We start from the raw sequence: 15,722 nt of genomic DNA on the forward strand, positions 1-15,722 counted from the left end.
CAGTTAAACTGAAGCAGTTATGAAATGACAAATCGGGTTTTGTGGGGGGTTTTTTTTTGATACTCTCCCATCTTCCACCTCCTCAGCTCAAAGGGCAGGTTTTTTTTATTGCCAAGTTGCAGGTGACAATTCACAGATCAGCGTAAGTTCAACAAAAAGGCTCAAGCAAACAGTTACAGCAAGACTGGTCTCGCTGGCTTTACCGACACCGGGTCCCTGACCTACGGGCATTCAGGGTGATGCTTAACCAAGGCCTATAGCAGGGCAGGATGGGAGGTACGCGCAAGGAAAGGCTACTGCTGCCTGTGTGCTACCACTTGCAAGTCTGACCCGTTACATCAAAGGTATGTAATATTTCAGCTCACAGGTTAGAGACTGCAGCACCCCTGTCCAGGACTTTTAGGCCTCCTCTACCCTCGTCCGCACTCCTCCAGCCTGACAACCACAGGCTCTAGCATTTAACAGCACCAGCACAGCAACACAGTAATGACTTAGGGGGGAAAAAAAAAATAACCACCCAACAACCGGTGTAGCCCAAGTTGGTTTTGCAATGCTTTTATTACTGTATATATTAACATTGTTTTGGATAGTATGTAGCAGGCATCTTGACATTTAAGTTCATTTGTGCACTTCTCTGAAGGGAAGATGTTTTGCCCTCGATACACCTCCTCCTGGTTCGCTTCCTGATCTTAGCAGCACTCACTACTCCTACTGCTCCCCCTCTCGAGGAGGAGCAAGTCACATTATATAATGAATTATACCAACAAGCACATCTCTAATAGAAAGCACATCACTTTATTGTGAAGGTCTCAAGTGGAAGAGTTCAACTTAACCATGACAATACTTTATGTATTACAATTGCCTGTCGATTGATGCAACTATGTTGAAGAAAGCTGTTAGCCAAAGTCATCCCCCCCCCCAAAAAAAAAATCAGAGGATATTTGCACCAATTTTAGTTTATACCTCACAACATACCTAGGCTATATTTTTTACTATCACAGGGTGTATTTACTACTAGGGGAATGTTACATGGTCTTTCAAACATGAGACTATTTACAGAATAGGCTGAACATTTGAGTTTAGATAAAGCTGAACAATTTTACATGTATAGGAAGTGTTATAGGCTAGCTTTCCTGTGGCTTTTAGCTAGACATCAGGCACTAATGATTTGATTAGCTCTGTACAAAGAATCACACACTGTCCAAAACCTCTTGGCTGCTGGTTAGTTCCAAATTGTTTGAGATAGCGCCTACTTTGAGCGACAGGCTGTTGTGGGGCCTTACTGTCCCCGTTTCATCCTTCCGCTGCCTCTATGCATAACAGAATAGAAGCTAAGCTGTTGCACTAAGTCAGAAGAGTATTGATTAAAAGAGGATGGAATTAACAGTATATAGAAAAGACATAATATACTGGTAGAAAGTTATACCACCTCAAGGTTACACTGAAGTCATTCATGGTAGGGAAATACTGTTTTCTCCCCTACTATGCAAAGCGGACAGGAATTCCCTACATAAAGAGTCCTTGAGAAATAAATTAAGTTCCCAGACTAAGATAGCAAACTGTTGTACATTCAGAGTGCATTATGCCCCCATGAACATCGGCTGGGTGTTTCTGGTACAGCCTACGTGCCTTAAACACCACGACAACTCAGTCTCTTGGGCCATAGTCACTGGTTTTAGTTGCAGGGAAGGTCTCTGGTCTACTAGAAGGTCTGAGAGCCATGGCTGCACACAGATATGTTTTGTGCACAATGCAAGCCTGATTTCCCCCTTAGCCATACAAATTAAGACAATATTTATCACCATACAGTTTGATATTACTTCCAATAAGTACAATATTTATTAAACATTTCTTCAGTTTTGTTACATATTGTGCAACAAATTACAATATTCTGCAGCCACAAATTATATGCAGAGTATGAAGAAACTATTAATCAGATAGTGTGATCTTTCCATTTATAATTCTACAAGAAGGAACTAGCAAATCAGATCTTACATATATCTTACTAAATTTTATGCATGGAAAGTGACAGACACTGTTGTGCTGTTTGATACAAAATGGCTAAACTTCATCTTCAGAAGACTAAACCTGACATCTAAACATGCCAATAGAAACATCAAAACAAAAATACATCCTAACCAACCACAGGAAACAGTCTGGTATCAGGAAAAGCAACAAGGATTACACGTTTATAAACCAGCACACAAAGGTTTAAAACAGTTCTGAAAATGAAGTTAGCTGTCTTGAGTCAAGGGAATAAAAAAAGTCAGTATTGACCGTTTACAATCTCTGACCTTTGTGGAGACGGTAAGAATCTGTTGTAGTGCAGCTACATACAGTACAATTCAGGCAATTTTTTTTTCACTTGGGTTCAGATTGCAAATTCATTGTTGTGAGACAAAAGGGGGGAGGCAAGTTTTAGCAGCAACCTCCACTAGACTGCTTGACTGGAGTGCTCTGAATTTTAACATTGGACTTCTCTGCACCACCAGCTGTCGCTCCCGGACCCATTCGTTTTTTAATCTCAGCTGCCATGGTCATGAAAGACTGTTCTACATTTGTGGCATTCTTTGCACTGGTTTCCAAAAATGGAATTCCAAGAGAATCTGCAAATTCCTGCAAATCAAGAAACAGTGAACAGTAAGCTCATACACCAATTCATACCTCACCTTGTTTTCCTGGCGCACTTCTGGAGAAGCTGCAAGTTCTAGACCACCACCCCATTCCCGAACTCCAGTCTGATGATGACTTGCACTGCAAGGGGTCATTAAACTGCTTGCATTTATGGCACCTTGGCACCTGTGTACCACGACACTTCCCTGCGCTAGAACTTCAAGTGCATTACGATCCAGACTAGGTGCTCAACCAAAGCAAATACACGTCAATATCAACATACCTTTGCTGTTGTATAGTCTACTACTTTCTTTGTGGTCAGATCACATTTGTTCCCCACCAACAACTTGTTGACGTTTTCACTGGCATAACGGTCTATCTCCTGCAGCCACTGTTTTACATTATTGAAAGACTCCTAGGAGATAAGAGAACTGTAAGCAAGACCCTTAACCAAGAGGACAGTTTGGGACTCTTCAGTAATGACTGGGAAAGAACATGAAGCAGTGTACTGTACTTATCAATGTGATTCACAACCACAAGAGAGAGAACTCTGTACTTTAATGCTAGAGTACTCCCCCGATTGCCACAGGACAGGCGAGTCACAGGGTCTGTACAGCTCCTCAGCCCATGCTCCAAGCCCTACACAATCAGCCCTTCCTCCCTTGCTGCACTCCCCCCCATTATTTTTCCCCGCTCCGTATCTTGAATAGTCAACAACTTCTACCATCTGGGACTCTTCCTCCTCCTCCTGTAGCAGAGATAAGACATGGCACACAGCTGAAACCAGAAGAATCCCAGGCATTTACAAAGCACCAGGTATTAGGCACAAACCACATTGCTGTAGAGATGCTGGAACAGCCTTTGACTCCAGAAATGCAGAACTGCCACGCTGAACTGACACTCGAGTTAGCAATTGAACCCGATTGTTCTATTAATTCGGGAAACTCTACACTTCTAAGAGCCCTTCAAACAGGACAACTGCACCAGCAATCTTCAGAGATTCTTTCACAGAAAACACTGGCTCAGCTGTATCCTGCACACATGCTGACAATTTTCTGTTTCAAATGCCAGTTTTTGTTGTAGACCAAAGTTCAAGTACATTCAGAAATCTTTCAACTACTTCCATCAGTAACTCAGATTTCCTGCTACCAAAGGCAGGGTGAGAAGTATTCACATAAAACAGTCAATTACCTGCCCAGCAAGTTTTAGGTTAAGCCTAAGATACAATTGCTTTAGAGCCACAGATCCCTGTGGCTCTAAAATTTCTGCGTTTAGCCCCAAACCAGAGACTAACACATACATTTTTGGCTTGATAAACCTTAACGCAGCCTGAAGAACTGTGACTGTCTCCGTAAGAAGTGCCAAGTTGTTGAAGTCCCAGTTTTATTTACTTATCAGCCTAGTACACTCCACCTGGAGAAACTCTCCAGGCACAGGTTTAACACTTACCTGATCTGTAACATCATACACAACTATGATGCCATGAGCACCTCTATAGTAACTGGAAGTGATAGTTCGAAACCTCTCCTGTCCTGCCGTGTCCCACTACAAGACAAATAACAGGATCAGTTACTGCAATGTAGCTGTACCAGTGTTACACATCAGCTTCCAGAAATACAGCTCAGCTGATCGGCCATCCAACTACAAGCAAATCAAAGTCACAGCTACAGAAGTGGCTCTGAAACTGTATGCATCAAATAGGATTTGAGAAGGTCAAGATATTTTAACCGAGAAGAATTACACTTCAGTAGGTACTTTTCTAGAAGTGCTCATCTGTTTGGTTTCGGAGAAGTGCAGTCAAGAGATCTCACTGAGGAAAACATTAAGCGCTTTTGACCCATGAAGAAGCCATGGTTCAGCGGCCAGAAGAACAAACATGAGCCAGGGCTTGAAAACCTGTTAGGAATAAGGTCAGAGATGTGGGTCTCTAACTGACCACTCCCTTCAGCTTCTTGGTACAGGAGCTGCAGCAAAGGTATTTAAGGCAACATCCTCTTCAGAGGATGAAGTGCAACAACTCAAACCAAACCTGGTTCCCTTCTCCTGCTGGGAGAGTTAAGGAGGGACATCAGGTGCTTGACCTCTCCCCCCCGCCCCAGGACAGGAACAGCACTTGCCCAAACATTTCTCTCCCTAGAGCCACGTCAAGAATAGGGCTAGCTGCATATTAAGTCAGACTCACAGTAGTGACAGCATTCCTAGCGGGCTGCTCTGGACTCAGGACAGCTACATTAGAGTCTGGAGGCTCAGACTTGGGCTTCTGGCCGTAAACTGGACTCCTGCTCCACAACAGGGCCTGGAATCCCTGAGTCATTGCCTTCAAGTCCTGAGAGCCTCTGCTTGAGCTGGAAGCAGCAGCTGACAAGGATTGCATGACCTTGCATAGATATTAGATTTCATTACACCAGTCACCCTTTTAGAGTGCTTCAAGATTAGAGGAAAGAACTGCCAAGTGTCTTCCCCTGCCTATTCCAAGTGGAAGGCCAAAAGCACAACCAGAAAACACTGCCCGGCACTAAGGCAGACAGGCCTGTTACAAGCCTTTGTGTCAGTTTTTCCGTTCAGGTCAACAGAAGCGGTTTCCAGCACTAGACAGTGCAGCCTGCTATTAACAGCTGCTATAGAATTCAGGCATCTTGGACAACTGTGTGATGTTCTTGCACTTAAAACCCTTGCTAAATACTGCAGAACTGCACCAGTTTTGATAGGAGAGCACTCTGGCACAGGATTCTACCCTTCTTCAGCTCACAGCCCATAGTGCCTTTTAAATACTAAAGCTTTCTTTTCTTCCCAGGAAAATAAATTTCTAACAGGTCATTTCCTCTTTCAGGCAGACAGCCTTGATAAGCATCCTTCTTTAAGGACAGGTCACGGGAAGTCTTGCAATCTTGTAAAAACTGCCTAGCCTCTTATAACAGGGAAGATATCGCTTATATTTTAATGATTAAAGTACAAAGATAACTACCAATAGTTATGAAAGCAATTCTGTGCTTCAACAGATTAAAGTACACAGGAGTTGAGAAATACTACTTACTATCTGGAGCTTGATTGTTTTCCCATCTAGTTCTATAGTTCTGATTTTGAAGTCCACACCAATCGTGCTGATGTAACTTTCTGTGTACGTGTCATCCTAGGAGAAAGAGTGAACATAAGTCAAGCCGGCTGCACCTCTTCTGCAGTCACCTACTTTATGCAACAGGCAGGCACAGGTACTTAATTCCCTAGCAAAAACAGTCTGATCATTCACAGCAAAGTCCAGTAGGTAGCTAGGTATTTTCACTGAGTATTTACTTTTCAAAAATTCTGCAAAGTTTTTTTAAAAGCACCTCAAACAACAAGATTTATGTTCCAAAAACTAGTCAAAAAGCCTCTTTTCTGGAAATCCTGTAGTGTTAAGTCCTTTTGAACCGTAGTTTAAAAAACAGTCTTTGCTCATGTCGGCAGATTGAAGAGCTACTTAGAATAACCATTACAGTTATTAAAATGCCTCAGATTTTTATTTTCCTTCAGTAGTTTTTCATCTGCATTACACAGCAGCTACCTACAAGAAGTCAGAGGCTTTGCCTCAGTCATACTCCACATCCGAATTTCAGATCCTCTGCTGCCACAGCTGGTTGCTAAGGCAGTTTAGAGTTACAGCTTGGGTACTTGTGTTAAGCCCTCTGCTCTGCAGTCTGTGTAAATACAGGAAGGAAAAGGCAGCACTGGTTTAGCAGCTTGCAGGGACCTGACTGCAGAGTCTCCAGCAGGCCTTAAGGCACACAGGAAGCGCTGGATCAGTCTTTGCTACCTTTAGTGATTGTTAGCTTGCCAGCATGAAGGAAGTTTCTATTCCCAAAGTACGAGTAGAACAGAACTTCATGTAAAATATACCACAAAAGGCTTTATGCAACCAACAGCTACCACAAAAGCACGGGATTTCTTTGGGTTGTGAATGGAAGACACCTTAGATAATATATCTGCCTGAGGGAACATGTGCAAGTAAGAATAAAGCATTAAGCCTTTAAGAATGACATGACATTTATTTCTTTAACATTTCAATACTCAAAAGGGTATGTTTGAAAAGCCTGATACCATTTAACCTACAGCAGGAGGAACACAGGTAAGCAAATGCTGCACTAATCCCTTATGTCAGGGTAAAATAGCTTAGTTAGAAAGTCAAGTTTCTAAAGGCAAAAGCTATAACTAAGCACAAACTTAAGCTGGCTATCAAAAAAAAAGTTGGATTATTTACATGAAGCCAAAATTAATTCAAAAGTATCTGCAAGAGAAGCAGGCTAGACTGATCTGGGAGTACTGCTCCAGCCTTGGGGTCACTTCCAATCCACTGCCTCCAGTTCTGTGAGCTGAGCAGGTTACATCTTTCTAGGGTTCATACTGGTTTGAGCATCTCCCTGTCCTACTAAGCACAAACAGTGGCTGTAACAGCTTTAACTTAGGTGATGCTATTTGTACACACCAGACCACCATTTCATACTAACAACAAGAAACACAACAGGCTCTTTCCAGAGGTGCCTAGAGCAATTGTTCAGGCTGTGAAACTGCTCCCATCTTCTTGCAGTAGTATCAAACTCTAGTTTCTAAACTAACACCCTATATTCTCCCTTCCTTCCTCTCCTCCCATGGCAACGTAAAGCTGCACTTTAGCATAGATGTAGATACAGAGTTCACTGGACTCCAGCTTTCTCTACTCAGAGCTGTCAAACCCATTTTAACTTTTCCTGTTGACAGGAAAACTAGAGCTTCTTGCATCAAATTTCAGCCACAGCAGCCCACCAGCAATTGTAACATTTATTACACACTCATTCACTAAAGGAAGCATGAGGCCTTATTATTCCTAGAGTATTATTTAAATGACTTTTCCCTCTGGCTAAGCAATTGGTAGGCCTTTTCAATGAAGATATCAAACTTCATCTGGCTGATAAGATTCAGATCAAGTAGTAACTGATCAAGGTCTTGCCCTGACACATTTCTACTCTTCATGCCTGAAGGCACACACCCCAGAATTCAAGTATGTTCTTCCACCTTCAGTGTTCTACCACTAGTGTAATGATGGAAGTTAAGTTAAGGTATCTTGTTCTCAAGTAACACAAAAATGAGAATTAAACTTAACTGGACATATTCTTGATATTATTTCTTTCCGTATCACTCAAACAAATACATCAGCTAGAAACAAATGCGGAAGATGGGTTTTGCAATACTTTAATTATTCCTTGGTATACCAGACCTGACAGATATCAGGCCTTTCAAGTAGCAAGAACTTCTCTGCTACAAGAACCAAGTACCTGGTAGCTTTTTTACATAAAGTTTTCAAGCATGATCACTTACTGCAAACCTAAGTAGAAGGCAAGATTTCCCAACACCGGAGTCTCCAATCAGAAGTAGCTTGAATAAATAGTCACTGCAGAAGGAAAAAAAATTAAGTCACTTAATGAAAAACACTATCAAGAACCAAGTTCCTTATAGCTAGTATATTACGATGTTTGTGAAGGGTAAATTAATTCACTACTAGAGAAGTCACCTACAACTCCAAGCTTCTCTATCCAGTTTAGACACTTTCACAATTTACTTAATTTACTTGGTAAGGGAAGTATGAGGTAGATGCTCTGAACACAGCATTTTTGTGTAGAACTGTGCTTTCCTAGGAAGTTACTCTGGGGATATTAGTGCGACTATCACCAAGACTAACACAGTCCTATTTCAGCCCTTTGTGGTCTAGCTAAGATTAAAATCATGCTTTCCAATTAAGTGCAAGCCTCATTGTTTGGTTGAGTGACTTAAGTAACACGCAGATGGTAGTAATAGCCTGCTGTCCACTAGAGCCATTATCTTCGTATCATCTTTAAAGTCAAAGGCTTGATTCCACTGCCCAGCTTCACAAATACCACGTAGCTGGCCAAAAGCAGCCAATTTTTTCCTCAGTTTAAGTTACTCAAACTTAACTTCCAGCAGAATCCAACAGCACAATATGCAATTTAGATACACAAACTATGAATGCTAAGTTTAGAAGCCTGCTAAAGCAAAATAAACATCCACCTTCCACAACAGACTATTAACAGCTGACAGCAACCACATACTCCACTTGCCTTTCAGGAATTAAAATAAAGCTAAGCCACTGCCAGATGAGGATACGTTCATTCTCTAGAGGATGTCAGGTGTGATATTAGTAATTCTCAAGTCACATCGGAAGAGGTGACAATTTTTTTGCTTGATGTTGAGTCCTCCCAACATTGAGGGAACAAGCACAGTATCATCAGTGACCAACCTAGTCTTATACTTCAAAGAGTAGTGAAGATTTCATTGTCAGCAAAACATTAGATTTTGTGTTAGTCATAAGACTAATAGGGCAGTTTAATACTAGAGGTAAAGTAATAGATTAAAAGCAACAAACCACCACTTACACAAGTTATTTTGCTTTGTAAGTACTAGACTAACCCATTCTAGGCTGACAACTTTCCAGCCCTGTAGTGTCCAGGATTAAGTCCTGCTTTCATTTAACCACAAGAGTTGACAACAGACTTAATTGTGTCTTATGTTCAAGATAATGCCCGCTTCACCAAACTGAGAAGATAAAGTGGATGCAAATGCCTGAAGTCAACTGTCCCTACCTCCAACACCACCATTGACTCTGGCGGGCAGGAATCCATCCAGGAAACTGCATCCATCCCCAGCTGATAACAGCCAAGCAGATGGTCAACTGCTCAGCTTTTCACCACTCCTCTGCTCAAGTGCCCAAATGACTCATCTTGGCTGGTCCCAGGCTGCAAGAACATGCTCAACTGAAACTTTCATCAGTTTCCACAGCACTTCCCTCAAGGCTGGAGAGAAGTCAGAAGTGGTAAATGTAGCAACTAATAAGCTGATCCTTAAAAATGCAAGCTTCCCCCACAGTGTAAAGCTAAAAGCACTCAAGGTATTTAAAAAAAAATCAAAGTCAAAGGATATCTAGCAGTTTACGGTCAGAGAACTCACTACTTCACCTGTCGAGTCATGTACTAATACAAGGCAAGATGGTTTTAGTAGAATGACAGTTACTAACCCAAACTGTTCAGGGGAGATAAGTTACATTACATCACAACCCACATATCTTAACAGCTTGAAGACAGTTGAAGCATTATTACTGCCCATACCCTTACACTGGTGATCATGGACAAAATACACGTTTCTTGAAGTTTGGGCCTGCCCATAAGGTGACACCAAAATCACCACCTCACAACCTGGAGTCCTGAGCACAGCCTCCCTGTGCACTTCAAAAGAGTTTCATGTTTCCTGTGGCTCCACTTGCAGAAACTCCACCACAGCCACACTGACAAGCTAGTAGCTGAGGATGCACAGTTGTGCTTTATCACAAAAGATGTGGTTTAAGCCTAATGATAACCAAAGTGGGACTGTATCAACCAATGTTACAGCTACTCTAGTTACCAGTGTTACAGCCACCCATCTCTGCAGCCTCTCAACCACCACCATCACCCAGGAACTGAGGCAAAGGGCTACCCAATAGCAACTGTAGCAAGAAACATTTAAAACTTCTTACCCCCACTAATAATTTAGTTCCCTGAAAGCAGCAGAGACACTCAATGTAATCTAGAGACCAAGGCAAGGTACAACAGCTCCAAGACCTGGTCCACTGTTCAACCTATTCCGCCTTCCCCAGGATTATGCATAAACTGAAGCCACAATTGCCTCAGACTTCAAATAGCTCCTTCCTACTTCAGCAGGAAGTTTTGGTTGTTCAGTTCTCTACAAAATCAGAATTTTCAGCACTACTGAAGTTAAATTATTACTTACAGTAAGCACTAATACACTTGAAAGTATTAGAGCTTGCAGCATGTTATAATCCCCTTAAAAATGGTAACACATGAATATTACCACTATACTGTCTTCACAGAAATTAGTGGAAAAAATTAATTCCTTCCTGGTGTAGGCAAGGCTTCAACTATGAATCTGAAAGATTCACTTAACAGCCTCCCCTTGCTTCCAAGGGGAATTCAGGTCCCCTCCAGCCCCCAAACATCAAGTAACTTGTCTTCCTATGTTACTTTTAGTGCTAGGAGCAGCTCCCAACCAGATCTAGCTGCTATTAGATCTTTTACTGTTCAGAAACAAACAAGAACAGTAACAGTTTATATACAGTGCTACTGTTAAGTTAAAGCAACAAGAACCCAGGATCCTTAAATACTGGTTTTGACATCTTGCTATTAAGACCTTCCCTCACTTTAGGCTTTCGTATTTCCAGAAGCAAGTGACCACCACATGCTCATATGGTGACTTAAGCCACCTGCCTCACTCCCACCAAAACCAGGGCCAGTGCCAGTCAGGCTGTGGCATGGTTGGAAACGGCCTTTACTGAGTTAGCTCTATCTCCAACCTTAGAAATGGGTGTCACAAAAACCTAGTTTTGCCAGATAAGTAAGACTGATGCTTGGACCTGCAACAATTCAGAGATAATTTAAGTAGAACCTTGTTATTTAGGTTTTAAAAAGCTAAAGCATTGCATATTCCAATGATACAGTGCCTTCCTTTCTAGGTATAGTTGCTTTAGGACCTTTTAAAATACAGCAGGTGCCTACACAGGGGCCTTGAGATCCAGATGAGCAGTCTGTTACACATGGTGTGATGCTAGAAACAGCTCTCAGGGTACAGCAACAGTTTAAATCAAATAAAAATGAAAAGTAGCTGCAAAAATTAGCAGAAATCTATTTCTAGACTGAACTACACTGATAGCATATTTGTGCTAATGGGTTCAACAGTAGCAATGTGTCCAACAAGCCATGCAGGTTAATTTTGGTATTTGCTCCTGAAGAGCCACACAACCATTTCTGAAGCCACTGAAGTTCGCTCTTTAAACCTGAAGACTTATCAGCTCTTCTGGTTTCATAAACCAGGCTGGGCTATGCAGCATAACCTTCTCCACACTACTTGGAGACGGTGTGAATTCAGATTTATCATTCAACTATTTCTCACCATTTATATAAGCAAGCCATACTTAGCAACATAAGAGCACACTGGAAGAACATGTGCAGCAAGGCAGGTAGGTACTGTCAGTAAGAGTGAGGTTTTCAAATTCTCCCCTCAAGGAAGAGGATACGTAACTTCCTCTTGCAAAGAAGTAAAGGATAGATACACTAAGTTTAGTTGCCTCTTAAAAAAAAGAGACCTCCAAAACAACCCTGAAATTTTTGAGCGGAGAGCCGCATCCTCTTGTTACATGCATTTTCCATGCAATAGGCAGCAAGTTCAGCAGAAGACGAGGAAGTCAAGTTGAGGACAGACCTGGCCAAAGCTGTGTGGAACAAGGGACCTGTGGGCCTCTGAGATACTGTTTATGCAAGTAGACATGTGGGGATTTTTTTTTAAATGCCAGGAAGGTTTTATGCCAAAACAGACAAGACTAGGTAGTCATCCATGTCCAACAAGGAACTGCTGGAATTGGCTTTAATCACTGATATCAGCTGCAAGTTTGCTGTAAAGAGGTACTCACAGCAGCCTCAAATCCCCAGACTTTGTTCTACCACCCAAGAAATTTTGAAGAGGAACATGACTGTCACTCCAATTACACACTGCTTGTGTAAGTCAACAAAATCCAGAAGACATAATGCCACTTTGCATCACAGATTGCTGTTTAGAAAGGTGAGAACAAACAACTTCAGATGATTCCAGCAACCCAGAAGCTGTCACTTGATTGTCATCTACTGAACACTATCACACAAGACTGATAACCCACACATGGGTATTCTCTAACACCTCTGAAGAACGCAAAAAAAAGAGAAGATATTTACTCCAAAAAGCACTTAATTTTCTCTTCTCCCCTTGAAGAAGGTATCTAGAACAAGATTCAGACACTACAGAGCATTGATCAAGATTAATTCCCAATACCACTTGGCTGTTAGATAGTTCACCCAGCAGTGTGTTTATGCTAGCCAGCCTACTACATGCAAGTTGCAAAAGGGGTAGGAAATGCCAAACCTGACATGATCTAGTCACAACAGAGTCAATATTGACATTTTGCTCATTTAAACACCATAAGGGGGGGAGGAACACAGAAGGAATACATCCCAGTGCTAGGTGGGCAGGTGTTTTGAGAATTTAAGCTTCCAAATGCTAGCACTAATATCTCATCCATCCCTCTTCAGCTCCATCACTCAAATGAAAAAGCACATTAACTAGCCCACTAGGCTGTCCCACAGCCCCAAAGTTTCAAGGAACCTCTCAGAAGCATACACCCCCTTCAAACCCTTGCACCAGCAGCATTCTAATCCTATAACTTTAATAGGAAAATTGAAGGAGGCAGGTCTTTTTATTAATAAACTTTAACTAGCTATCCCACTGACCTCATAGAGTTCTGGCATGCCCAGGAGAGAGGATTTGGGGCCACAGCCTGATCTAAGGCTATGATAAGGAAGCAAGAATGTGTTACATTATAGGCGAGGCACTTCCAAACAGAAAAACAGACAGCCAGCTGTACCTATATCTGTTACAGGTAACTAGAAGGAATCATGTCATAATCCTGTAAGTCTTATTCCTGGTGTAACATTGATCCAAGTATGCATGTCACAGTGACAGATATTTTCTGTCCACCTCACCACACCCTTCCCATCTCCTATCCTCATCCTGCAGACACAACCCTGTCAGGAAGTGGCAATTTAATACTACAAATTAATCTTAAACAACAGCTTTTCCTCTTTGTTTCGCTTTCAAGAACTGAGCCGTCCTCACTACTACAAATGAGCACTCTTCACTGAGAATGAGTCTCCCTCAAAACATTTTCCCCATCTTCATAGCAGCATTCAGTATCTCATTGCAGGGAACTACTCTCTGCATCAGTCTAGAAAGCCAAGAGGCTTCAGGAAAGGCAAAAAAAAATCTATGGAAAAAGCCCCCTTCAACCTGCTTCTCCACAGTGTTAGTGGCCTAACACTTTGCAGGCAGTTTTTCACTACAAAACCCACCAGTCTGCAAGGTAAATTTGAGTTTAACTCTCAGAGTCATTACGACCACAGAGGCACCAACAATTTGTTGCTCTTTTACCCACTGACTACCTCCAGCTACTGTTTTGGCATTTTCCAAAGCCACACAAGCAAGCTTGTTATGTAATCTTGCCAAGATATAACTTGAGTTCCTGGCTGTACCTCTCAGTTTTCACCCCCACACTAGCTGAGGACTACTTTGCCTTCTACTCCTATTTGCTCTTCAGGTGATTTTCATGGGCCCAGAGTACTTGCAACCATGCTGCCATAAGCAGAGACCACAAAAGCCATGACCGTACAAGTCAGTAGCCTCAGCTGTGTGGAAAAGCATGCTTTCATGACAAAAGTTGTTAAAAGTGTCATCCGTGAACAGAGATGATGGGTATCTAGAGCAGTAATGTCATACCACACGCACATTTCAACACCATAACCACTTCAGTCACATTAGAGGGCACAGTGGCTTCATCATCCCAAACTGGAGTGCCAGCAAAGCCAGCGTCAGTGAAAGAATCCTAAAAACTCTCTTCAACACTAAAGCGTTGAGAGCGCAGCAGCTGGTTTTTAAAGTGCTTTTTAAACTAATCCCAAGTCTCTCCTCTTATTCACTCAAAAAAGCCATAAGCAAAACAAGGTTTATTGTCACTGACATCCTGGTGGGCAAGCCACTGCTCTTACAGTTGCCAGGATACAGACAACTATTGACCAGAGAGCTCAGACATCCCTACTCTAGAGCAGGCCAATTAGAGAAAGAGGCCATAGTCACACAACGAGGTACAACGACCCTCCAAAAAAATAAAACCAAACCACTGTGCCATCACCAGGTTTTCTAGGCAAGTGCTATTTCAGCTCAAGACAGCCCCAAGAGCATTTCATTATCAAGTCACAGCATTGCAAAATCTACATAGGCAAGAAGTGTTTTGCAAGAGCCATGTGACACACACATGACTTGCAGCTAAAGTGAAGGGTGGACCTCTGACTACTAAGCTGCCAGCACCAACCGGCCAGGAAGATCGGCTTTCACAAAGAGCTGGTTTCCCCCCCCTCACTTGTTGGAGCCTGGACTCAGATGAGCGTTTTCGAGGTCCGGAAAAATCGCCATCAACTGCGCCCATACTTACTTCGCCGCCGAAAGCGCTCTCGGGGACGGAGGCGGGATGCCGAAGCCACCCAGATCACCGGGCCCATCGCGCCGGTTTATAGCGGGGACATCATTAACTTTTCATGGCCCGCCGCGCGGCTGCCCCCCGCCCCGCTGCCCGTAACCCAACCCCCCGGAGACGGCACCAGCAGGCCTAACGCCTGCCCTCCGCCGCCGCACGGCTCCCTCAGTGACCGGGGCTAGGCGACGGGCCGCTGGAGGCCCTCAGGCCCGAAGGCTCGGCTCGGCCCGGCCCTCCCCTCCCGCGCCAGGCCCGGCGGCGGCCTCCCTCCCGCCTCCCTCCCCCCCCCCCCCCCCGCGGCCTGCCGATCGCGGTCCCCCCGGCGCGGGGCAGCGGGGCCGCAGCGAGGCCCTCCCCTGGCCCGCACTCACTATTCGGGATTCATGCTGGACATGTCCGTGGGGCCCGCGGCCCGAGGGACGGCGAGCGCGCTCTGAGGGGGGGCGGTCGCGGCCTGTCACCTCCCGCCGCCGAGGCGGGCGCTCCGCGGATGCAGGCGTCCAACGGCTCCCGCCTTCGCCCGGCGCTCGGCTCGGCCTGCCCCTCCGCCGGCGCCCTGCCCGCTCCGCGGCCTCCGCGCTCGCTCCTCAGCCCAAAATGGCTGCCAGAGCCCAACCAGGAAACGGGGCGGCCTCTCGCCAAGCAGCGCTTACATGGCCGAGGGGCGGTAGCGGGGCATGCCGGGAAAGCGAGTCTGCGCCGCCGACGCCGACCCGTGCCGCCGGGCGGCCGCGCCCGCCGCCGGAGGACTCGCTTTCCCGGCGGTCCCTGCGGCGGCGCCGGCGCATGCGCCCCGGCCGGCCTTTCTTCCCTCGGCCCCGTCGGCTCGGCGCGGCGGTCGGCACTGCCGATTGGCCGGGGAGGAGCCGGCTCGGGGTGACGTCGGCGGGAAGACGTGGCAGCTCGGACGAGTCACCGCGCGGGCAGGAGAGGGGCGTGGCCTCGGCGGGCGGGGCAGGGCGGGGCAGGGCAGGGCAGGGCG

General features: G+C 44.5%; 1 protein-coding gene across 1 annotated transcript; it reads right to left on the bottom strand.

Moving 5' to 3' along the window:
- Positions 1-539: 539 nt before the first annotated feature.
- Positions 540-15,528, bottom strand: RAB1A (RAB1A, member RAS oncogene family). Its single transcript, XM_076335017.1, is given in 10 exon segments — positions 540-2,616; positions 2,897-3,028; positions 4,063-4,158; positions 5,648-5,743; positions 7,942-8,014; positions 15,112-15,194; positions 15,197-15,244; positions 15,247-15,324; positions 15,326-15,463; positions 15,466-15,528. Coding segments are annotated over 10 exon segments (1,005 nt in total). The 3' UTR covers positions 540-2,418.
- Positions 15,529-15,722: the final 194 nt, after the last annotated feature.

This window comes from Aptenodytes patagonicus, chromosome 3 (assembly GCF_965638725.1).
Source record: "Aptenodytes patagonicus chromosome 3, bAptPat1.pri.cur, whole genome shotgun sequence".
NCBI lineage: Eukaryota > Metazoa > Chordata > Aves > Sphenisciformes > Spheniscidae > Aptenodytes > Aptenodytes patagonicus.